We start from the raw sequence: 25,079 nt of genomic DNA, 5'->3' as shown, positions 1-25,079 counted from the left end.
AGTTGTCATTTTTAAGAGAATCCCATAATATTCTGCCAAGACTCATGCATCGTATTCCATTGTTCATGCTTAATAGAAATGATATTTCGTTTAAAGTTAAAATCTAATATATTTGAGATTTAGCTTGTACTAAAAATAGTTTTCTTTTTATGATATAGCCATTGTTAGTTGGAGAAATCATCAATGCTAATTGAGTGTCTTGTTCAGATGCTTGTATATTTCTTGTTCTAAATAGTATCTTTGATATATAGTTTTACTTGATCTTATATCTAATTTATTTAAAGTCGAATTGCTTTACTAATCTCTTCATTCTCGTTTTATTTGCATGAACATTTCCAGAGCAAAAATAGAGTCTTCACTCGGGACTCTAGCAAATTCGAGTCTCATGACTCGATACCATCATACACGCACATGGAGTCTATGATATTTCATACTGTCCAAATAGCAAACCAAGCAAATTTACTTGGGATTGTCTTCTATAGTTTATATTTTAGCATTATTCATTTTTATGTTTTTTTTTTTTTTTTACATGTTTAACTTGTGTGATTTGAATATGTTTGGTTTTGGTTTTTTTTTTCATGGATAACTAACGTAGAAGAAATGAGCATGTTAGACATAATCACCTAGCTATTCATAAATTAGTTATCAATATATTATTCTATGTAACCATAGCTTTCCACTTCCAAAAGATTTTAAGAGGGAATCAACTTTTGTTTTCAAATTGATTTTTAAGACATTTTTTAAAATATACAAATATCTGTAAGTACAAATTAGATTTTGTATTCCATTTTTAAGTCATAGACTTTGGAGGCTAGTAAAGTTTGTTTTATGCTAATGGTTATTTCCTCTTCTTTTTTTTTGTTTTTTTTTACTTCTGTCATTTATTTCAAATCCATAGAGTTCGTTCAAGTTTGCAAAAATGTGATTAAACAAATGTTTTCTAGCCAATTTCTTTGAGTCTTTTTAATTCCTACTTTTTTACACTTAGCCTAATTAAATAATTTAAGTTCGGCCGGTTAACCATTTTTAATGGATCTTAAAGGATGTCTAACCCCTTCCCTTTAGATTAGTTAAACCCTTACCTAGAATCTTAAGTTTAGTAGACCTTAAAATGAAGTTAACTTTAGAAAATAACTTTAATCAATTTAGGTGTCCTAATTCACCGTAATAATTAGGTGGCGACTTCTTGACTTAGTTATTAACTTTAGAAATCTCCAAAATGTTGTACACTATTTTAACCCGGTTAAAATGGAGTATAACACTATATATGCAAAATTGCTAGATCAACAATGAGCAGCCTATGATTTACACAATATAGTGAAAGCAAAACTAGATATAATTGTGTCAATATTTTGCAACTCCAGCACTCTGAGCCTTCCCTAAAATCGACTCGATGCTGCCATGAAAAAGACCTAAGCTTTTCGCTAAAGCAAAACCGCTATACATGCCATCAACAGCTGCACTTACTATCCCGCCAGCATAACCTGCTCCTTCTCCGATAGGGTAAAGCCCTCTTAAGGACGTGCACTCGTAAGTGTCAGCACTTCGCGAGATCTGGACAGGGGAACTAGTTCTTGTCTGTAATGAGGAAGAAATGAAAAGTTACCACTTTGGTTCAAGAAGCAAGAAATGTGCAAGTTATTAACTCCAATGCTTTGTTTAAAAATCGAGTTCATCGCTTAAATGGTCATCAAACTATTGGAAATAGGTGAACAAAGTTACTTTTTGTATCAGAAAAGTTATTAATCTTTTGTTATAAACTCGAAAAGTCATATTTCTTTCTTTTGTATCGAAAAAGTGGCTTAGTTTTTATTTTTCACACAAAAGGTCAGTCTCAATCCGGAAAGTGATATATCTGGACACTTTTAAAAAGAAAAAAAGAAGAAAAAAGCAACCTTTTGAGTGAAATCGCAAAAGGTACTAGCTTTCCAGATACAAAAGAAAGAAAAAAAGACCTTTCGAGTGAAATAACAAAAGATAAGTGACTTTTCTGATACAAAAAGAAATAAAAGGGACTTTGTTCACCTATTTCCTATAGTTCTGTTTAAGCAATGAACTCTCCGAAAATCCATATGTAAGAATCGATTATATGCTTAATGAATTTAGAAGCATGTAATTTCCGAAACATAGAGCAAGTAAGTATATGATTAAATAAGTTGGGTATCACAAAGAAAGGTATGCATTACATTACCTCTACTCCATGAAGAAGAGCACTACTTGAAATAAATCCTGGTAACTGTAGTTCCAAGTTCAACAGAAATGATGTTAATTTTCCGAGACGAACATTTAGTGATAATGATATATCATATTCTCAAGACAGGAAAATACCTCTTTGTCAAACTTCAAAAGTGATTGTTGTAAAGAGCTGGTTATGTGACTAGGGAATAGTTCATGGAGATTTGTTGCCTTTACTCCTAATCTATAACTGGACGATGGCACTGACGTACCTGTAAAATGAATTTTAAGCCAGATAAGTATTTCTTGTCCGCTTCCTGCTCTTCCAATTCAAACGGACTTGTCGTAAAAAGTGTGTAGTTAGTAGTCCCAACAGGGGTGCAGCATCCTCCTATAATAGTTAGCAAGAGCAGCCAGACGGACTACTACAGTGAGTCTAGTATAGTCAAACCTCTCTACAACGATGTCATTTGTCTGGATATATTCCAACTGTTGTAGTGAGATGCTGTTATAGGAAACATATAATGTAACATAATATGTAAGCCGGTTACAAAGAAAACTTGACCGTTATACTGATATGTTGTTATAGAGGATGGATGTGATAGAGGGGTCTAACTGTAACTAAATGAGTGATGAACCAATAGAAGTGGTAGCCATGGGTATTTACTCCGAATATTTAACCCCCAATAATGCCACCAACCCCAACAAAGAGGTTTACCTGACAATTTCTTGTCGAGAAAATCGGTCACCGTTTGAACAGGTACCACGAAATTGCCTCCGCCCATTGCAGCTGCCCTTCGCTCGAACATCCTCTAAAATCATATAGTCGAGATGTAAATACTTGCAAGTAATTTATTAGCAAATGATAAATGTCTTTAGTTTTTACTCGTTTTTCCATATAATGTTATGGCTTCTATCTTCTGCCATCAAGATAATGCCAATTTTTCCAAGATAAATTGACTTTATTTCTCTTTCAATGTTAGAAATTACTCAAATCTTCAGATCTCGTTCTATTTGATGCATGCCAATCAAATCAAAGTACACGAAGTAAATAAGCAATCAGCTCAACCGTTTCTCTTTGAGGCAAAGACGAATTCTTATAAATTGATTGTTCTTCCCAAAATGTTGGTAATTATCTGCTTAATTTTCATTAATTCTCAAGAAGTTTGATGTGAACCTCAGAATTCCAAAACGAGTTCATGATTACATGTTTATTTCTAAGCGACCAGTATGGACAGTTAAGGAGTACCTGAAATTCAACACCAGCGAGAGGTCCGCGCAAGTCCAAAGCAGCAAAATCCTTTGACGAGACTGTAACAACAAGTGCAGCATTTGCCCATTTAGATGACCGTCGGGAAAAGGACATTCCATTGATACAGAGCTCCGATGGATTAGTACTTGTTAAAACTACCTGCCAAAATCTTGCCAAGTAAATTATATCGAAATCGACACTACATGTCTTTCGGATATCACCAACTTAACATAGGCATATAAACATTTCTAGTTGTTGTCATCACTAATCTACATTGTCTGTAAGTTGGGTCTGGAGAGGGTAGGATGCACGCAGACGTTTTCAATAAACCTCAGCTCAAGTGCAGCAAATCATAGTTATGAAAAAGGAAACACGGCAGTGAATAAAAACATGACAACTAATAAAGAAAGCAGGTTGGATTTATGTAGCACGAGACGGAATAATATAATTAGAAAGTTGGAAAAGCATAAGCAAATGACGAATCATTATATGTCATCAGCAATTATGAACAAAAGCAATTGTTGTACCTGGCCACCAGGACACATGCAAAAGGAGTAACAACTGCGATTTCTTGGTGCAGAATTTGAAGGCAAAGCAATATCATTTGTATTAACATATTCAACAACCTTGTAATCAGCAACAGGAACTTTTCCGCGTCCACTTTGAACTTCATTGGCCAATCCAGAATACTGAATATTATTGGACCAAAAACACGAATTGTTTTCATGTTAAATGCCACAATATAATTGAACTTAGAGAGGAAAATAACAAATACTTGCTCACAGATAATGAAATAGCTTAGGAAGTCGAAGGACAAGTCTGAAGTGCCAGAGGGAAAAAGTTAATATACTATCACAAATAAATTAAAGATTGATTGTGTTCAGTAACAAACCTGTATGCTGTTTATTAATTCTTGAGGATGCTCAACCCGCAGGCCGACCTGCAATTAATACGATTTATTAGGAGAATGATTGTATCTTTGCCGATGATGGAATACCAACGAGATTATAGCAAAAATCAGAAACACGAGAGTCAATACTAATGAACCAAAGACATCAAGGAAAAAATAACGGACAAGCTCACACACAACACAAAGACAGGATTGCAACCCCAGCATGCGCTACCAAGTAGTCCAAGGAATTATGATATCTCAAAAATAAAGGAAAAAAGAAAACAAATTGTTGATAAAAGTGAGGTTTCGATAACAATATAAAGATGAATACAAATCAGACATTTCCTTACTTCCGCTAACCATATTTTGGATTAAACTCCACAAGTGAAGTTTCTTTTGACAATTGGTAAGTAGTATTCTTCAGCATTAAGGAAATGTTGGCCAGTACCAAGGCATAAAGCTATAAGCATATGTACACTTTAGATAAAACACAAAAATTATAAATGGAAAGAAAAGAGATATAAACTAAACATATATATTAATTATGGACAGGAGCTCACAGCAAAATCCTTTTCAACAAGGCTGACCCCATGAGAAAGAAGCATCTGATAGGTATCGCGTGCAGAATGCCCAACTGCGAGAACCACTGCATCGTACCCCAACTGCTGGTTCATGGAGTGCGAGCTGTTCTCTCTTGCATCAGAAACTTTGACACCCACCACATGCTTATCCTTGACAAGTAAATCATCTACCCTTGTTCCAAACATGATGGTGACCTGACCATATCAGCAATAAACAAAAATTCTTACAAGTCTAGAACTTTCACATTTCTTTCCTAAGAGGCATAAGTTAAAAATTACTTACACCCAACTTTTCAAGGTATCGACGGAAATTTTGAAGAAGTGGAACCAGTTTATCAGTTCCTAGATGAGGTTTTCCATCGACCAAAATTTTCTGTGGAGCTCCAAAGTGGACCAATGTTTCCAAAACCTGGAAAACAAGAGCAAGGTTGAATGATAAGGATAATTGACAGAATAAACACATGTTAATGAGCACATAGAGAAGACTGCATATGTAAACAATCAAAAGTGAAATTTTCCAGGATTAAGCAACTTACTGCTAAAACACTACCACTGTTTCTTCCAATTCTAGTAACTAGCTTCCCGTCGCTCCAAGTACCTGCACCACCCTGTCACACATAAGTCCTTCGTAAATAAGTAGCTAATGAGAGCCAATGTCTGTAACACCATACAATCTATTTGACATCACAAACCAGAGGTGAAAACCAGTAAGGTGCTGAAATTGCATACATATCTAAATCACTGAGAGCAGTTACTCGATCCAACCTCTAAAACATCTCTTTTCAAATCTCACAGTGCAAGTACAGAAATACAGATTTGATTAGAATCTGATTTGACATCAATCTATTTCAAAGTAAAAAAAAATTGTTCAAAATTTAATATATGGCCTGTACAACATCATGTACATCTTAAGAGCAAGGAGAAGATGAAGTATGGAAGAAACACTGAACCAGAAATATTATCAATTTAAGGGCAGCCCAGTACACTAAGTTCCCACTATGCGCGAGGTCCAGGGAAGGGACGGACCACAGGGGTCTATTGTATGCAGCCTTACCCTGCATTTCTACAAGATGTTGTTACACCAAGCTCCCCTTCAAATATGTCTATTTATACAAGAGTTTAAAGAATAAACAGAAAAATTATTTTCATTTGTTTGAGGGCAGTCCTGCTAGTTTTCACATCAATGGGCAATGTACTGGTTAATAGCATAATAATGAGTCAAACATCTTATCCTATAACTTAAACAACCAATTTGCTACATATTTTACTCCAATAGTTGAAGGTGATGAAAATCTAAGTGCAGCACAAGACATGTTAGTCCTGTTACAATTAAAGGAGATCCTATAGAATTTTAATCAGGTCTAACAGGAAGGACTATGGCAGTTAAAGTCTGGTATTATTCGGAATACAATGAAACCCCAAAAGAATTCTACTTCGGCCAAAAAGTTTTGCGTCCAGATCTAGTGAGTGTCAGCTTTCACATTGAGTGTCCATGTTTTGGCATTGCAACGACGAAAATTAGTTCTTGAAAAGTATTTCGAAATCATTAAGATCAAAATCAGTCATTTATTCGGTATTCTTGCCTAAAAATATTTGCCCATTATATATTTGTAATGTCATGAATACTTTCATGTGCTGCAACAATATAAGTCAAGGATAGTTGCACAAAACAAACAGAGGCAAATTGCAGAAATTAATCTCAAGAAGCTGGAAAAACCTTTGAAGGAAATAAGTGAATCGGGATATAACCTCCCCAAAGCAAAAGTTGCTCTCCTCTTGCAATATCCGTCGAACAACCAGAGCACCAATGTCACAGCCCCTTTTCTCAACGGCTTCTCCCCTTTCCATCAGTGTAACATCTGCACCAAATTCAGCAAGCACAAGAGAAGCAAACAACCCTGCAGGCCCACTTCCAACAACTGCAACTTTTGGTTTTCTATGACTTGCATTCGTATGTGATCCATTGCAGAGATTTCTATCTCCGTGTTCTGAAGTAGTTGCATCCTGACCCGATTTTACGCAAGCATGTACTATGCTCATTATGTCACCAGAAGTCCTGTCTTGAGGCAAATGCTCAATTAAGCCAACCTTGGGTTCCAATTCAGAGATGAATTCCCAAGTACGAGGCTCTAAATTTAGTAGTTTATGGACATCCACGTCAACTGTATAAACAAACTTCTGTTCCTTTTGCAACTGCAATAAGGTTAATGTAGAAGTTAAGTATATCACCAACTGTACCTATTACATATTTTGTTTCAAGCAATTCAATGCTAATGCTACAAATCACTAGCATCATCGTCCCTACAGTCCTACACTATAATCAAGGATACATCACATAATAAGCTCAATTACATGAGCATCCTAAAATAGTAGAAATAAGTATACGGAAATCATTGATAGAATATGCTCTAGGTCTGAATATGGTCTCTTATTTTCCTACCATCTTTCCTTCAATTCAATACATTATAGCGGAATTAACTTAGGACGGTCAATGTTCATTGACAACTGGAAGGAAATAAAGCAAAGAGCTAATGATGGAGAAAAGAGAACCTGGAAAGCATATACTAAGGAGCTACCTCATCCTCATGTATACACTTAAATATCTTAATTAGATCACAATAAACAAGATCCTGTCAAGTTTTTGCTTGGAAACATGCAATTGATTGAAACATTTTTTTTATAAGGACAATTGATTGAAACATTTGAATCTATTGAACCACTTTAGTGCTTGGTCCAAGAAGTTCTAAATTCGGTTCTCCTAAGTTCTAATGGAAGGATGCAAAGATGTATCTTGCATCTCAGCTTAAAGAGCTTGAACTGCTATAAATAAATGAAACTATAGATGGTGGGGTATTTGGATAACTTTTTTCTGGTCAATGTGATCATGATCTTTTCGGTTTTCACCTATGCCAAATCATATTCTGGATTAAGCACATTTTTACAATGGACAGAATGACCCTACAGATTCATAGTCTAGATTTTTCACTTAAACATGGTCTTAGAGCACCATATGGTGGTTATATTGGAATGTAAGATGGTTAAATATATAATATTAGAAAAAACAACGTGTTACTTGATACAGAAGCAAGAAAACACAAGCTGATATATAAAACAAACTCAGCCTTGATATAGAGGGAATATTTCAAAAGAATGCTTTGAGGGAAACGAACCTTGCGAGCATCAAAAGATTTTCTAACAATTTTAAATGCCTCCTGTGGCAACATTGAAGCAACCTACAAAATAGATAAGAAGAGCACTTTTTGACATCAAATGCAAAAATAATCTAAAGCTGACTGAATCTACCAGAAATCCAAAATTTAAAATACAAAAACTCCCTCTGCCTAATGTTGACTTTTGAAGTCAAAACAATAAATTTGACTATCAATTGATCTTATATGTATCCTTTCTAACTAAATACATACTATTGACAGTTTAGACTTCAAATATTTCTATAATGAGTGAGTAAACGGACCACCAAAATCAAATTATGTTATTTAATATGAAACTAATTGAACACAAACTCAACAACCAATTCTCATTTTGCAATTTCTATTACTTTCACTCAACAGAAAACTCAAGTATATTCTAATGCTCACTGAATTTATTTCTACAAAAAATTGCTCAAATGGGAGACCAAAATCAAATTAGGCTACTAAGTGAGACTAACTAAACACAAACTAAAAACACAATTTTCATTTTGCAATTTCTACTACTTTCACTCAACAAGAAAAAATTCAAATATATATTCTAAAGTCAACTTTTAACGGAAATTCAAGAACTTTAGCAATTTCTACTACTTCCATTCAACAAAAAGAAACTCAAATATATTCCTAAGTTAACCTTTTTACCGGAAATTCAAGAACTTTAGCAATTTCTACTACTTCCACTCAACAAAAAACTCAGATATATTCTAAAGTTAACTATTTAACCAGAACAACAACTGTAGCAATTTCTACTTCTTTCACTCAATAAAAAAACCTCAAATATATTCCAAGTTAACCTTTTAAACAAAATTTCAAGAACTTCAGCAATTTCTACTACTTCAACTCAACAAGAAAACCTCAAATATATTCTAAAGTTAACATTTTTACCATAAATTCAAGAACTTTAGCAATTTCTACTACTTTCACTCAACAAAAGAAAAACTCAAATATATTCTAAAGATAACATTTTTATCTGAAATTCAAGAACTTTAGCAATGTGTACTACTTCCGCTCAATGAAAAACTCAGATACATTCTAAAGTTAACCTTTTTACCAGAAATTCAAGAACTTTAGCAATCTCTACCACTTTCACCAAACAAAAAAAGCTAAATATATTCTAAAGTTAAATTTTTTACCGGAAATTCAAGAACTTTAGCAATTTCTTGGAGTAAAGCATCTGAAACACCTAAGAAATCTTTTCCAGGGTCTTTATGAACTGAAACACTAAGCTTTGAGAGCCTCCAAATCCCTTCAAATTTGTTTTCAACATCAACTTGAGCTTCTTGTTGCTGTTTTAGCTTCTTTTTCTCAGATGGGTACCTCAATTTTCCTCTTCTTTTTACCTTCTTTGAACATGTAATGCAAAAGGGGTTTGAGTATAATGAAAAAGATTGAGTTTTTGGGAATGTGAATTTGGGATTTGAATTCAAGAATGAAAAATGAGAAGGGACTAAATTCTTGGTAGAAGCCATGGACATGGTTGAAAATTTGGAGATAAGATTTTAGTTGGGATGTGGGAGGTTTTAGAAGGGGTTTTGGTTATTGATACAAAATATGTAAATTTCTAAAAGTGGGTGAATTATTATAAATAATTATTCCAGATTAGTTATTAACTAGTAAAATTATTTGCACGAAAAATTTAATATTATGAAATTTATAAAATAATACATAAAACATATAGTCATTAAAACTTAAACACTATATTATCTTACATACAAGATTACGTAGTAACAAACATTAATAATGTAAAGAAAAATGAAAATTATTACATCTTATCATTTATCTTTAATAACATAAACATAAATTAATGACCGTAAAAATACATACCAGGATATGTAACATAAGCAAAGGTGTCAGTGAGTCACTCAACAGGAGAAAAATACACAAATATTTAATTGTGAAAAAGAAGAAAGAATTTTCGTTGTTTTAAAATAAGAGAAAATCTCTCTATTTATATACAACAAAATGTAGTTTGAACAAATATTTATTGTGCCTTATCAGAAATGTTACAACTATTTGAAAAAGTTGCAACCCTTCAGAAAGGTCACAACCTTTCATAAAAGTCACAATTTTTCATAAATTTCACAACTTTTCATGAAAAAGGAACGCTAATTTTGTAAATAAATAAATTAAAAGGGAATTCTAATTTGTGGTGGCGCTATGTTATTTAAAAGAGTATAATAATCATGAATTAAAAATCGTTGTTCGCCTTTTGAAAACAAGTATATTATTTAATAGATCGTCGCGACTGATATTTCAATGATATTTAAGATTTGAGCTTGAACAAAGTTAGACACATATTTCAATGATATTTAAAAAATTATTATAACATATAATTACAAACATTTATAAAAGAAAACATATAGGTACATATTTTATTGTTTGAAACGCCATAAGATATTCAGATATCTTTTTTATAAACTATAATTTGCTCATTCAGAAAGATCATATCATACGAGGATTGAGAAAGTTTAGATAGTTTTCATAAATTATAAGATATTCATGTTTATTAAGAAAAAGTACTAACTTTGTTTAAGACAATTTAAGCTTCAAAACATGATTTTTTTAAGCCAAAACAACCCTTAATTTGATGTTGGCATTACCATAAGAAATACTTAGCTATATTGCCACATCCCACAGCAAATGAAGAGTTATAGTGATAGTAAAACAGAATGAACATGACAATGGCAATAGAAGCCAAAATTTGAGAATCAAACCAAAACTATTAACAGAAAATAAGCATTCATCAATTTCAAGTAGAATATACATAAATCAACTTAGGAACCTCTCTTTTTTACACAAACAGCTAAAACAAGTTTCCTAAATGCTTCTTTTCCCAAGGAAGAAGACCGGGGAAACTGCAGCTTCCGATGATTGTAACCGACAAAATTAGGTCAGGGAGATGTTTTCAGCTTTCACCTCTTTCTCTTGGCAGCAGCTCCAGAACCCCGGCCACCTCTCTTACCTGAGGATTCAGCGCTTGCACTGCTAATAGAACTTCCTCTTCCTCTTCCTCTCCCTGCAGACGGCTTCTTGCCACCTGAACTCCCGGCACCCTTCAAGTCCATGTTTACTTGGATCCCTGTTGTAAAGGAAAAACAGATCAAGAGAAAGACGAAAAAGTGTGTTAAATAATTGCAGAAGAACACAGAAGAAGATGGAATTGTTCTAGAATGTCACTAACCTCTCGAACTGAGACTCTGAAGATCCGACTGCAATTTTTTCCCAACATCTGCTGAGTTAACCGAAACATGCAATAACATCATTAAATACAACTCCCAGTTATGGTAAAAGAATTACACTCTTCTTCTATATTAGAGAAATATCATGACCTACAAATGTTCTGAAAAAAACCGGTATCCCTAATGAGAAGTACAAACCTCATTGAAATATGAAATGCTTACTGCAAAGACACTAGGGAAGAAAACTATAATGTACATGATTCTTCGCAACTGCTATTTTCTTAACTATAAGATACAACTCATACCGAAGGAATTATCTTATCTTTAAGAATCTTCAGTCAACAGTAATGGTAAAATTATTGAATGGTACATTATCACACGTCCTGTTAATGGGCAAGCTGAGTAGGGGGTATACCTATGTCTTCTGTCTCTGATGAATTCTCTTCATCTTCAGCCAGTGTTTCATCATTTTCTTCAGCTACACCTTCATCTAGTGGCTCCAGCATTGCAGCAACGCGCTTTTTTGGAGCTTTTTTAATTCCAGGAAGGGTAATTAAATCTGCTGTGCGAATTACACGTGATTTGCTTCCTTTGTTGTATGCCTTTGTCAGCGCCGCTTTCACAGCAGGCTGTACACCATCCAGAAGATTCAGATGTCCCTGGTGCAAATGCAGTCAACACATGAGCAGATTTCCAAAGTGCATCACAAAAATTAGGAGAAGACTGAAAACAATGGTATACCTTGAATTTTGATATCTCCACAATATTATCAAAGTCCTCCTGGCTTATAGAGTATGAATCCATAAAAGCAACAACATTCTCTACAGCTTCATCCTGGATATTACATTCATATATAACTACGCAAACAAATATACACAACGAGATTCAGGTTAAGCATGAATAATCCACCTTAGGCAGCACTTTTAATGGATCTGTCAACTTCTTTCCAAGAAGAGAAAAGTAGTCAAGTCTCAGGTTTGCCCTGAAATGTATGAGAAGATATAGTAAGCAACTGCCACGGATGCATAAAGACTATTTCTGCCTGTGCAGGAAGAAATGACTGGAAGGAACTTTGACTGACTTCCAAATTTTGGAAGAGAAGTGTACACAAAACATGAAAATCCTGCCATAGGTAATACTTCAAAAGTTATTTAGTCAATCATTAATTCTTCAACAATCGATTAACACTATCACCCATGCAGAAGAGGAGTAGGACAAGACAATGCATCATGGAAACCCCATTCGCTTAAGAAGATTATCTATACAGTTCTAACTTCAACTACACTTATGTAGGCATTGAAAAAGAATTTCAACAAGTTCTCAATCTAGAACAATTGTCTGAAAGAAGGATGTGCTTGTGTACCAGATCTTAATATTTGTATTTTGGGAAATTAGAAAGAACTAGAAACAAAATTAAATTCACCATAAGATGGAGAAAATTAGGAAACAGTGATAACAATAAAAGAGAACATGTGCTCTGATAGATCAGATTATTGAAAGCACTCAAAGCACAGATCGAATGAGATGACATGTATCAGGTTAGAAGACAAGTGAGAAGAAAACTAATATGTTTTAAACTAAATACAGAAGAAAGTACCTTCCCAGATATGATTCACGAGATGCGAGTAGGTGAACATGCAATTCCTCCAGGATCCGGTAATTCTTTCCCATTGTAGAGTTCTTTCCTAGCCAGCCACCAAATCTGTTAAAGTTGCGCTCTCCCTGCAACATTTAACACCCACTGAAATTTAGAAGGCCTCAAACAAGTCCGGATTGGATCACAATTAAATTATATTCAAGTGAAAACTCTGGCAAAGCTGAAAAATGGCAGGCAAAGATTATCATAGAAGAAATCATAGGATCATACTGAGACAACACCTTTGAAATACAACTCAACTTTTCGGCATTAAATACCAATACCGAAGCACCTGTAATTATCTAAGAAAGCTAATAGTATAACAGTATCTCTAGACCAACTTAAATTCAGCCATCAGAATTAAGAGAAAGGAGCAAATCAGAAATTAGAGATGGAGAACAAGAAGCAACAATCACCTGCTCAAGAGTCTGCCTCTGTCCGTGCAACAAAGAAGCACTAAAATGAGGGAGAAAAAAAAGAAGAAAGGAACGATGAAAGAGGCCACCAACATAATAAGATAAAGTCAACTTACAATGCAACTAAACACAAGAATCTTAAAATATGTCTTACGGAATTATGCAAGACGAAAGGCAACCAGCTGGAGAAAGTTGCCACTGCTGGTATCTTCGAATCTGTACATTTATTAAGTCACTATTTGCAATAGAGTCAGCAGCATGCGCAATTAGGCTCATCCGCTTTAAATCATTATCATCTTTGCCAGCAGAACTTGGTTTGTAGTTGAGATAGTTCTCCTGCCATCACATTCAGAAACAGTTATACAAAAACATATGGAGGTCTACTCATAAAATATTTTAAAACCATATTGACACTTACTCCGAAGCTTTGAAATCCCAATATACCAATGACAAACCTATACCATTTAAATATTAGCTTTATGTTGTCTACGACTCGTTTATAAGGCAATTGATACAGGATAGATGATACAAATGAAAATCAAGAACAATAGCGAGTAACAAAAGGAGGAGGTACACCAATACTGCAGAGAAGAATGGGCATGGAAAAGAAAAAAGTAAAGTGAACCATCTGAAGCATACAGTCAGCTTTATAGTATAGAACCTAATACAACACTGCCCAAACATCTTGCAGGAACAAAGCCCTTCAGCACTTCTACAGACAACTGTCTTCTCTCAAACACAACGAAGTTATCAATATGTGGAAATAAAGCAATCTAAAGGACACAATTAAGTATGCAAGACAAATTAAGGATGGAAGCAAGACTTAAAGTTAACACATATTTTCATAGCTATCATATAACAGCAGTAGTGTCTTAGAGAATAGGAACAACTAACAAAGAGGGCCTAATTATACTAGCTTAATATAAGATACAAGAAAACTGCCAAATTGTTTGCTCAGGCCATGTCATTTTAAGATGAATGATCAGGTAACAAACTGGGAAAATTCATCCAATAAGAGAAATTAATTAGGACAGACAAGATGGAATACGAAAACTTAAAAAGAGAAAAAAGATAGCAACAAAGTGGCCAGTTTCGACTGATTATATTATTCCTACTTAAATGAATACTCAAAGTTCTACAAGGTCTCAAAGTGATATACAGAAAACTAAGCAGGGACATTTTAAAAAAATTAACTTAAATAACAGTAAATTTCAAGAAGAACTAGTAACCTTATGGAGTCTAAAGTACCTGGACAAGAAGCGGGACAAGATCTGGGTCGCTCATACTTAGGTCAATTCTTTGATCTATTTTCAAGTTCTTGGCATTAAAATCAAACAGCCTATCAACACAGAAACAAACACAACTGGTCAGTTAAGAAATAAAATTTATGCCAAGACCTGAGTGTGAAAGTACGATGCAATAGAAATGCATGCTGTAGTCACATGAAAGTACTAAAGTGAGATCTTTCACCAGGAAATTGCAAGCTATTTATGGCAGAATTCGAAGTAAATGCAATTAAATAGAGGCCATATCTCAAGAAAATGTAAATTTGTAACAAACTGCAATATCCAAAGCAAGTGACAAAATATACCAATCCTATCAGAGTACAATGTCCATAGAACATGTTATGGATACTCCCACAGGACATGTTAATAGGGAATTTCTGCTTAGTTTCAAGCAATATTGGTATGCTGAGTGATGTGAAACATCAAGAACGTACTTCGTATTCAAAGCCATTGAACTGAGCTTTAGAATTTAGTCAACAGGTCAGGTTGTATTATAGGGCTATTACAAATACCACAGTAACCCTTCGGGGTGGCCCAGTGGTTTGGGCTTGGGACTTCCTTGTTGGAGGTCTCAAGTTTGAAACCCCTTGCCAGCGAAAGTAAGGGATTTGCCTTCTAGGTCGAGCTCGTCGCACCGGGCTTGCCTAGTGCAGGTTACCTCTCCTATGTGGTTCGCGAGCTATTGCATAGGAGCGGGGGTTTTACCCTGTGCGCACCCAAAGGGTAGCGGCTGCGGGTTTCCCTAGTCATCAAAAAAAAAAAATACCACAGTATATGGTTATGAAAACAGAGCTGTTTTATTGTTGTTACCTATTGTATTGTATTGTGTTGTTAGTTTAAATACAATTGCTACTTAAATTTATTGTATTATATCGTTGAATTCATCATTCTGTTACGACGAAAAGTTCCATTTTGTGTAACGACCGATTTGGTGCGATAGTGGTGTTACCTTTTGTTTTACTTATTATTTAATAATCATATTTTATCCTTTATCCTACCTTTTTATAGTAGCTCTACCCCATTACCCCATACCCCATTTTAGTATGAATCTCCCGTGAATGAAATATGGATAATTAGAGGAGGTAGATATTTGTTTAAGTGCTTTATTCCAAATATTACTAATTATTGTTTAATCTGTTCAATAGCACACAAGGTAGTGGAGATGGTGATTCCCACATATATTTGCACACAGCACTGAGAGAACCCAACATAGCAATGCATATGTGGGAAAAAGCTTAGCGATTATATGGCAAAATACTAGAAACGGAAGTTGAATCTAATACATGCATACTTTTCTACAGCTTTGAACGGTGAGATGTCTTCATCCTTTGAACTGCTTAGAAGGCGGCGTCTTATATCATCGTATTGGATGACAGACTTGGAGAGACTCATGTATTGCAATTGATTTAGAGCCATACGCATATCTCCTCCAACACGTTCTGCCAATTCCTCAAGAGCAATCTAGAAAGGCAGAAGAAGAAAAACAATCATGAATCTCAGAAAGTTGATGGGTATCTGTCCAGACAACAAAAAAGGAATTTCTTTTCCCAATGTTTTGTAGTAGCACCACCAAATTATATATGCTATAACACATTTATGCAGGAAAGATCTCAACCAGGTCATCTTGTCACCAATACATGTCGCGGTTCCCACCACATGCATAAATAGAAAAAGGTTTTAACTGTTCAACTATTATTGGACATTGCTTACTTGATTATTTTTTTTTAAAAAAAAAGATCTCTTATTATTTTCTCCGTAAAAATTCATAGGTCTCCATCTGGGTGTTTCAGACCTGGATTACTTTATCATGCACTTCAACAAACCAACAATATCAAACCAAAGTATAACAGTTCACAAATGTGAACAAGTGAAAACAACATTTTATCAGGGATGATGGCTTTTGAACTCAACAAGACAGTTCCAAATATTTACTATCAACATTTTCTTCAACATGTACTAATAAAAACTTGTACAAGTTGGTGAAAGAGAATAAACCTCATTGACTTGAATGCCTTCAGCATTTGCCACTTGCTTTAACCTCTTTGCCATCTGTCAAAGAATACTCTCACTATTAGCCATCAAATTTTCAACCAATATTTTCACCTCATGTCTATCATAAAAGATCCAGAAAGGAACACCAGAAACATCGTTGATAGAGCACATTACGGGAGCAAGGATGGTTTGGATTTTGTCCATAACGAGGCAATATGTGGAAGGTAAACTGACTAGCATAGAATAGCACACAATTTGGCAAAAATTTAGTACTAAAATTCAAATCAAGTAAAGATAACAAACTGTCAGAAGAATGAATATATCATCCAACACTACTACTTATACCATCTTATTATTGCTCTTGTGCATTATATTTTTCTCACGAGGATAACCAGTTCCATACGAACATCCACAAGAAAATATTAAAAGGAATAAATGTTATACATAACCTGCTGCTTAGTTGGTTTACGGAAGACAATCGGTAGGCAATAATTGACAAGGCTCTTCAATTTCTGACTGTAGCGATCATTGCAAATGCAGATAATAGGAATTTTCGAGATCTTGATGCTAGCAATAAGATCAGCAACACCACCTCTATCTCCAGCAGACATGCCATCAACCTCGTCCATAATCAGAACAGTCTTCTCATGGTGTGATCTGCAATTATCAACATGGATTGTGGCATATCATACTTTTGATTTTGAACATCCAAGAGAGTAGAGGTATACCTGCCAATATTAGCACTTAGAGATTCATTGCTAACAAGTTCTTTTATGGAATTAGCAGTACTTCCACTAATTCCTTTCTCAATTTTTGAGTCAGCCTTTCCACGACTATCACTAGCATTTACCTAAACAAAGGAAGGTGCTGTTATATTAATCCAACAGAAATGGAAGTGCAAGTAAAAACTGACTAAATTACAGTCTGCAAATTTTCACCATTTAGAAGGAAGATACCTCGATGGTTTGAAAACCCAGCATCTGACTAACCACTTTTGCTGATGTAGTCTTCCCTATACCCGGCATACCACTCAACAGAACTGCTTTTTTAGCACCAGAGTCATTCTGTTTTTTCCCCTTACCCTTACTAGCTGCCTTTAGAAAATGCCCATCCCAGCTCTCTAGCCAACGCTGAATCTGCTCCACCTGAACATGTACCACATAGAAGGTAAAGTTACTCCAGGTGATATCTTTTAATTTAAAAGTATAGCCATTAAAGAAAGAAAGCAACGTAGAAGAATACCAGTGACTTGTTTCCTATTATGTCTACAATAGCTTTGGGCCTGTATTTTTCTGTCCATGGTAGTAAAGACTCTTTAGCTTGGGTTTTCCTCTTGGCAGGAGATGCACAACTTTTGGCAGGAGATCCACTACTTTTGGCAGGAGATGCACTAGGTGCCAATTGTTTGGCAGCTAGAATCTTTGTGGCAGTGCTTCCAGTTCCATCACCTAAAAAACCAACATTGTCGATTTTAGACCATGAAATCCCAAAGTCAAGAATGTGAAACTATCACCTCAGTATAAGAGGCACCAGAAAGGCAGTAACACAGTGCTCTATTGGGTGCGCCCATGGGCGCAAAACCCCTGCTCCTATGCAATAGCTCGCAAACCACATAGGAGGTAACCCGCACTAGGCAAGCCCGATGCCGACCCAAAAGGCAAACCCCTTGCTTTCGCTAGCAAGGGGTTTCGAACTTGAGACCTCCAACATGGAAGTCCCAAGCCCAAACCACTGGGCCACCCCGAAGGGTATGGAGAGCCTATTTTTGTTGTGTCGCTATCTTAGTGTCTTAACTTTCAAGCATTGTCTTTTATTAGAATCAATTCAAAGTCTTAACTCGTAACAGACAAAATTTGAAATGTAAATGATGGTTTCTTATAGTCCCAATCATTTAAATGGCTACGGGAATTGATGATATTCTTTTCTTTTTCTTTCTTTTTTTGGATGAAGAAAAAATGGATGCTATCTTTTTCTTTCAGTAAACCATTAAGACTTTTTGGTATTCCCAAGTAATTCTTGTTTTCAAGAGTTCGGTCCGACATTTATACTCTAACATTCTCCTGCTTTCTTTTCTTTTTGAAATGCCTACTGAACTTTAGAGGACACTGTTCAAAAAAATCATAAACCAATTCATCTCTTATTTAAGACTGTCTATATCATCACTAGAAATAAACAAGTCATTAACAAAATAAAAACGGAAAGCAAAAGAGACTTGGAATTACTTGTATTTTGTGAATTTCTCTTTCCAGAAGAAACAATGATGTCCGCAGATTTCTTTGATTCGGGTTGTGTAGCTGATTTTGATTTTTTCGATGACCGGATCAATTCAAACAAACCATCCTCAGTGAGAAATGCAGTTCTAGTGGCAAAAGTATAGGATATCAATATTAGTGCAGTAACAAATGAATAAATTAGAATATGCATTGACATTGGACAAACCCGAGCTCCTTGGCTTTAGAGGATTTCCGCCCCTCGACGTCTTCATCACATAAAAGATAAGTCTACAACAGAACCATATGAAGAACACCGTAAAACACTTAGGCTTAGCAAACAAAGAACCATTAGGTTTAGCAAAATTTGTAAGCAAAGACAATACCGTTTTCTTGCTAACAGATCCTGTGACACGACCACCATGGCGTTTAATCAAATCCTCAGCTTCTTCTCTTTCTAAACTGAAAGAATGAGAAAGAAATGCATGTCAAGCTTTATGTCATTCACATATCAAATCCCGAGATAAGTTAAAAAAGTAACACAGACGAAAAGACTTGACCCACTACATAGTGCACTCTTGCAGTGGGTTCTACATGCTTATAAGCAATAAAGAAATTTATGCAAAAATTCGTGTGCAGTGCTTATCCCCAGACTATCGCTCAACAATATACAACCAGACTAATGAGGTACCTGTCGAGAGTTCCACTAATTACAAAAGTCAAACCAGCTAAACAGTCTGGGGCACCTTCAGGAACTTCCTGCGAAGCAGAAAGACCACATTTTTATTAACTCAGACAACTTCTTACCAAAAGAAGTTAGCTTCTGCAATGATTCTACCTTTTCCCCCTTGTGAGGAGGGTCTTTTCTTTCACCAAAGTTCATGAAACCTCCCCGTCCTCCACCACCTCTACCTCGTCCACTGCTTGGTGCTGCAGATGGTCCTTTACCACCACGCCCTCGTCCACCAGATTTGTTGTCCTTGACAGCTGAGGCATCATCTTCACTTTCATCAAGAGGGACACCCTTTCCACTGGTCTTAGCTGCCCGTCCTCCCCGCCCTCTTCCACCAGGTTTGAGATCAGATTTTTTGTTCTTAAGATCATCGTCACTATCATCACTGATCACATTTTTCTGCGCAGATCCCCTTCCAGAGCCACTTACCGACTTTTTGCTGGGAGTGACATCTCTGGATCCCATTGCAGATACCAATGGTACAAAGTCATCATCATCCTCAGCTTTGTGAATTTTTTTTGCAGCTGGTGGCTTCTCATTAGCTGATGAACTTCCAGCAGCACTTTGAGCTTTTCTTTTTGCTGACACTTCCTCAACTTTTTCTTCTTTTGCCTTCACCTTGTCTGTAGCAAAATATTTACTAGTTTTCCTTCTGTTGGTAGTCTCTTGTCCTTCTTGTACCTGGTGTCCATTAAATGGAAGAAAAAAAATAAGATTAACAAAAAAAACAAAAAAGAGGCTGATGTCTATCATAGGTTCTCAAATTTAGAAAATTGTATTTGATGATTCCAGTAGAAACATTCCACCATCTCAAAAGCTCTACCTACTATCTAAAAAACCCAACAATGAGATAATTAAAAAATTTAAAGATCAATCATATTCTTTATTTGTTGTTGTTGTATTTAGAAAGATAAATTCATATATTGATGTGTTCTAAATCAACAAAGATCAATCATATTCTACAGGACTAATTGATGGTGACCACTTTTTAATTTACTGCAAAAAAGATAGAAACAAGGAGTTAATGTCAGAAGTTTAAGATTCTTAGTGCAGAAAACACTAAGTTCTCATGGAAGTTCCAAATTATATTAAACTAGTAAAATTACCCGTGCTTCGCGCGGGAATTTAATATCACAGAATATATAAAATAATACTTAAAACCTAGCCACTAAAACTAAAACACTATATTATCTAATATTAAAAATTCATAATGTAAAGGAAAATGAAAATTACTACCTTATCATTTATCCTTAATAACATAAGCATAAAATAATGACTGTAAAAATACATACCAGGATATGTAACATAAGCAATGGTGTCACTGAGCCACTCAACATGAGTAAAGTACACAAATATTTAATTGTGAAGAAGAAGAAGAAGAAGAAGAGGTTCAGAATTTTCGTTGTTTCAAAATAAGAGGAAATCTCTCTATTTATAGACAACAAATGATAGTGTGAATAAATATTTATTCTGCCTTATCGGAAAGGTTACAACTATTTGGAAAGTTGCAACCCTTCAGAAAGACCACAACCTTGCATAAAAGTCGCAACTTTTCATAAAAGTCGCAACTTTTATAAAAAGTTGCAGCTCTTCATTAAAGTCGCAACTTTTCATAAATGTCACAACTTTTCATGAAAGGGGAGGCTAGTTTTGGAAATAAATAAATTAAAAGTGAATTCTGGTTTGTGGTGGCACCACGTAGGCGGGCCTAAGGTTCTGTTTTATATATATATATATGATATATGATATATGATATATGAAATAAATAAATTAAAAGTGAATTATGATTTGTGGTGGCACCACNAAAGTTGCAGCTCTTCATTAAAGTCGCAATTTTCATTAAAGTCGCAACTTTTCATAAATGTCACAACTTTTCATGAAAGGGGGAGGCTAGTTTTGGAAATAAATAAATTAAAAGTGAATTATGGTTTGTGGTGGCGCCACGTAGGCGGGCCTAAGGTTCTGTTATATATATATATATGATATATGAAATAAATAAATTAAAAGTGAATTATGGTTTGTGGTGGCACCACGTAGGCAGGCCTAAGGTTCTCTTTTATATATATATATATATGATTAGTTAAATTTCCCCTTCCTAATCTTCTACCATAATTTCTAATACTCTGATACTCCATTCCATTTCATTCTTTCTGTTTCTCCTTAAATAACTCATGTAGAACCCTAGGGTCAAGGCAATCATAGAAAATAATTTTGTCCCAAGAAATCTCAAAACGAAGCAACAAGCCAGCCCCGCCATTCCAGGCAGTCAGAAAAGTTTCCAAGAAACAGAATAAGAAACAAACCAGTAACAACATTATCAAACACTTAAGTCATACAACCATACCAGAGTAAATATAAAAGCAAGTGAACTCGGAAAAATGATCCACATTCAAAATACTTACCAGGTTTTCTGGCTTTGGACTAGTGGGAGAAGGCTTTTCTGCTGCACTATTCTTGGACATACTCCCATTACCCGTGCCTTTGTCATGCTGCTTCATGAACCATTTCCTGATATCTGACTGTATTACATAGAACTATACCATCAAACTCTCAAACCATGCATCTCAATTTCTAAATATTTTTAATTTTATTTTTGTTTTTATGCCCGTGGTGTTCGGGCCAGATTTCGCGCACCTCGACTAATTCCACAGGATACCTACGACCTCCCACCATCAACATATATTGGGTAACTCTATCCACCCAGGCTAGAACAGATGGGAAAAATCACCTACTGTTTTTGACTTTTTGTCACTGCTGGGTATTGAACTTGAGACCTCATGTTGCTCAACCCACGTCAATGACCTCAAATTCTAAATATTCGAAGAACACATCTTTAACCCACATACATCAATCTGAAAATCCCAGCAACCACAACTTAATACTTGCTATCTGTTAAAGGTACATTCTATAGGTGTGCAACTGTATGTGTTTGAAAAGGTATAGTGGAAAAAGTGAATTGCACAAAGTACCCAAATATGATTTGTTATGAAGTTTAAGATACTAGCATTTCTAATACACAAGTAGTTTATGAAAATGTCAAAAAAAAACCTAATAGTTTGTTTGGCCAAACTTCTAAAATCAACTTATTATGAAAAGTGGTTTTTCCAAATGTGCTTTTCAAGAAAGTACTTTTGGTGAGAAGCAGCTTGGCCAATAAGTTTGAGCGGCACTTTTAAGCAGCAATTAGTAGTTGACCAAACTTTTTAGAAGTGCTTCTAAGTATATTTTCCTCACGAGTGCTTTTCAAAGGAGTATTTTTTGGGGAGAAAAAAGCTACAACTTTTAGCTACTGAATAACAACTTCTACTACTCTCTGGAAGCACTTATTTTCTCCTAAAAATTTGGTCAAACACCTCCCTCCTCTTAAATATAGCCATTGCTAGCCTCCCAAAAGGTTGGCCAAAGAGACTATTAGTTTGGTAGATAAAAAGATGAACTTTGGTTAGTTAAGCATATTAGAATCTGGGACAACTTAAAATTGGCACAATACAGAGAAATTTAACAAGGGGACTAAGTTCGGTGGAGAGTAAAAAAATTGAATTTGATTTAGTAAAGGCATTATAGAATCTGAGACAAGTTTAAATTAGTACAATACAGAGAAAATTAACATTCAGCTTACCGCAAATCAAAAAATGCTCAGAATCCCATGTATTAAAATCTTACAAGCTACTGAAAAATAATGCAGAATAATATTTACCATGTTCGTGATCTGCAATTAGCAATGTCTCCTTCAAAATTTCAATTTATCTTCAAACTCCCAACCTATATACAAAATAATGAACCAAATGTATGAGTAATTTCGTTATACAAACCTCGAAAACCGAGACAATTGCATGGAAAATTGCTGCGAAAAAAGGGGAAAGTAAGAGCATATTACCAATCGCAGTAGGTTTCCGACAAACTATGCAGTCACCGACGACGAGTTAACCGGCATTTACATTCAACGTCGCTCCGGTGAAGTAGGGTTTTGAGAGTTGAGACTTTTTTTCCGGCAGGGGTTTAACCGGTTAATTGAGAGAAATTGGAAAAATAGAATTTCATGGGCTTTAGAATAGAGTAATGGGCCCAAGCCCAATAAATTCAATTTTATGGGCTTACTAAATATAGATATATTTTTCTTTATTTTACTAAACATAACATATTGGAAAAAATTGAAATGGTAAAAAAAATAAAAAAATTTGGAGTAAATCGTTGAAATTAATAGGAGATAAGGTGATAATCAATGGAAGATTGAGGTGAATAGAGAATTTTTTTTCTACGAATTAAAGATAGGCCTTATCAACACGGAGAATTTGATTTCGTCGGAATCAGAGCTTTGCGACTAAGAGGAATCTCGACCAAAACTCAAAAGAGACGCACTAGGCCTAAAAGCCTTGAAAGTCCCATCAATAAAGTACTTAAGGTTTATCATTGTTCTTAGAGTTGAAAAAAATATATGTGGATTCAAACTCAAGAAATGCTTGAACCTAGCTACTTCACGTTTAACTGTTGTTTCAATGTTTGCTCGTTTAGATTGAGCTGCCATAATAAGTGGTAAGCAACTGAATAACATCCATCACCAACCTCTGGAACATGATCAATCAGAGAAGATTGAGTTGGTGGAGGCACTTGGGTCTTATTTTCATTCTCTATAACAACATTGGTGTGAATAATCGAAAGATTAGTTGGTGGGATTGATTGTGCAGTTGAAACTGTGTAAGGCACTAGCATTAGTTGAATAGCAACATCAACATGAGTAAGAAGCCATTTTCCTGAAAAGCATGAATAATCAACACATTAGAAAGTTCTTAGAAACCTTAGCTCCGTTGGCGTAATAAAAAATGTTGTGGTTCATAACTGTGCGGCCTTCACTAGACATGGTTCCATAGACACGTGACAAATTTCTAAAGACTAAGTTTTGATATCAAATTTGTCACACACCATTCAATCCATTGTGATCGATATTTGATGTTGAGGAGCAGCACCAAAACAATTGAATAATTATACATTTGGGCCATTATTATATTACACTAATAAAATCCTTCTGAAATAACAATATCTCTTTACCTATAGGCGTTGAAAGTAAAAATAATCTTTTATGTCTGTTTATAATTTAAGTTAAGAAAATAACTATTAAATCGAAAATTATTTTTATAAATTTCATATATTATTTTTTACCGATCTCTTGTGAAACGTGGCAAAGAAGGTTACCCTTTCAAATGGATGTGCATGTTAAATACACGTGACTTGTGGAGCCCAATTACTTCTAGTCTTATCCATTTTGTTTGAAATATAAAATAATTTAAATCTTTAATTATAACTTATAAAATAGTAAATAAATTTCCTTATAACTTATAAATATTTAATTATAGAGTTTTTTAAATTGCAAAATTAAACACCATGTCAATTTTAAATATAAATAATTTACGTCTTAACTAGCCACCAAATATAATATTACTAGTGAGAAAAATAACCTTACTCATCGCATAACAATTCATGCATCGTGATGTCTGAACCAATTTACACTCACATCGACTAATGT

At 34.8% G+C, this 25,079-nt stretch overlaps 2 protein-coding genes across 5 annotated transcripts; both read right to left on the bottom strand.

Moving 5' to 3' along the window:
• Positions 1 to 1,266: 1,266 nt before the first annotated feature.
• Positions 1,267 to 9,632, bottom strand: LOC125876723 (uncharacterized). Of its 2 annotated transcripts, none has more exons than XM_049557951.1 (13): positions 9,240 to 9,632; positions 8,071 to 8,133; positions 6,650 to 7,093; positions 5,437 to 5,508; positions 5,184 to 5,309; positions 4,880 to 5,095; positions 4,320 to 4,367; positions 3,955 to 4,116; positions 3,425 to 3,586; positions 2,894 to 2,987; positions 2,329 to 2,447; positions 2,192 to 2,236; positions 1,267 to 1,578 (listed from the first exon to the last, which is right to left on the bottom strand). In XM_049557951.1, exons 1-13 carry the CDS (start codon positions 9,579 to 9,581, stop codon positions 1,345 to 1,347), a joined length of 2,127 nt encoding a protein of 708 aa, XP_049413908.1. In that variant the 5' UTR covers positions 9,582 to 9,632; the 3' UTR covers positions 1,267 to 1,344. The 2 variants fall into 2 exon arrangements, with proteins under 2 accessions (XP_049413908.1, XP_049413909.1); XM_049557952.1 differs by lacking the exon at positions 9,240 to 9,632 and adding an exon at positions 8,749 to 8,790.
• Positions 9,633 to 10,911: 1,279 nt separating this feature from the next.
• LOC125875888 (replication factor C subunit 1) lies at positions 10,912 to 23,592 on the bottom strand. Of its 3 annotated transcripts, XM_049556946.1 has the most exons (24): positions 23,436 to 23,592; positions 23,256 to 23,320; positions 21,961 to 22,077; positions 20,030 to 20,239; positions 19,664 to 19,978; positions 19,517 to 19,584; positions 19,212 to 19,287; positions 19,055 to 19,116; positions 18,838 to 18,974; positions 17,858 to 18,063; positions 17,572 to 17,760; positions 17,344 to 17,465; positions 17,065 to 17,272; positions 16,619 to 16,672; positions 15,915 to 16,084; positions 14,586 to 14,676; positions 13,492 to 13,673; positions 13,338 to 13,377; positions 12,883 to 13,007; positions 12,195 to 12,267; positions 12,027 to 12,119; positions 11,701 to 11,944; positions 11,288 to 11,338; positions 10,912 to 11,185 (listed from the first exon to the last, which is right to left on the bottom strand). In XM_049556946.1, exons 2-24 carry the CDS (start codon positions 23,256 to 23,258, stop codon positions 11,019 to 11,021), a joined length of 3,003 nt encoding a protein of 1,000 aa, XP_049412903.1. In that variant the 5' UTR covers positions 23,259 to 23,320; positions 23,436 to 23,592; the 3' UTR covers positions 10,912 to 11,018. The 3 variants fall into 3 exon arrangements, with proteins under 3 accessions (XP_049412903.1, XP_049412901.1, XP_049412902.1); XM_049556944.1 differs by having other exon boundaries at positions 19,664 to 20,239; XM_049556945.1 differs by having other exon boundaries at positions 11,288 to 11,335; positions 19,664 to 20,239; positions 23,436 to 23,591.
• Between the last annotated feature and the right edge of the window lie 1,487 nt (positions 23,593 to 25,079).

The sequence above is a fragment of the Solanum stenotomum genome, chromosome 9 (assembly GCF_019186545.1).
Source record: "Solanum stenotomum isolate F172 chromosome 9, ASM1918654v1, whole genome shotgun sequence".
Lineage (NCBI taxonomy): Eukaryota > Viridiplantae > Streptophyta > Magnoliopsida > Solanales > Solanaceae > Solanum > Solanum stenotomum.
The sequence above is the reverse complement of the archived record's forward strand: the minus strand, read 5'-3'. Positions and strand labels throughout refer to the sequence as shown.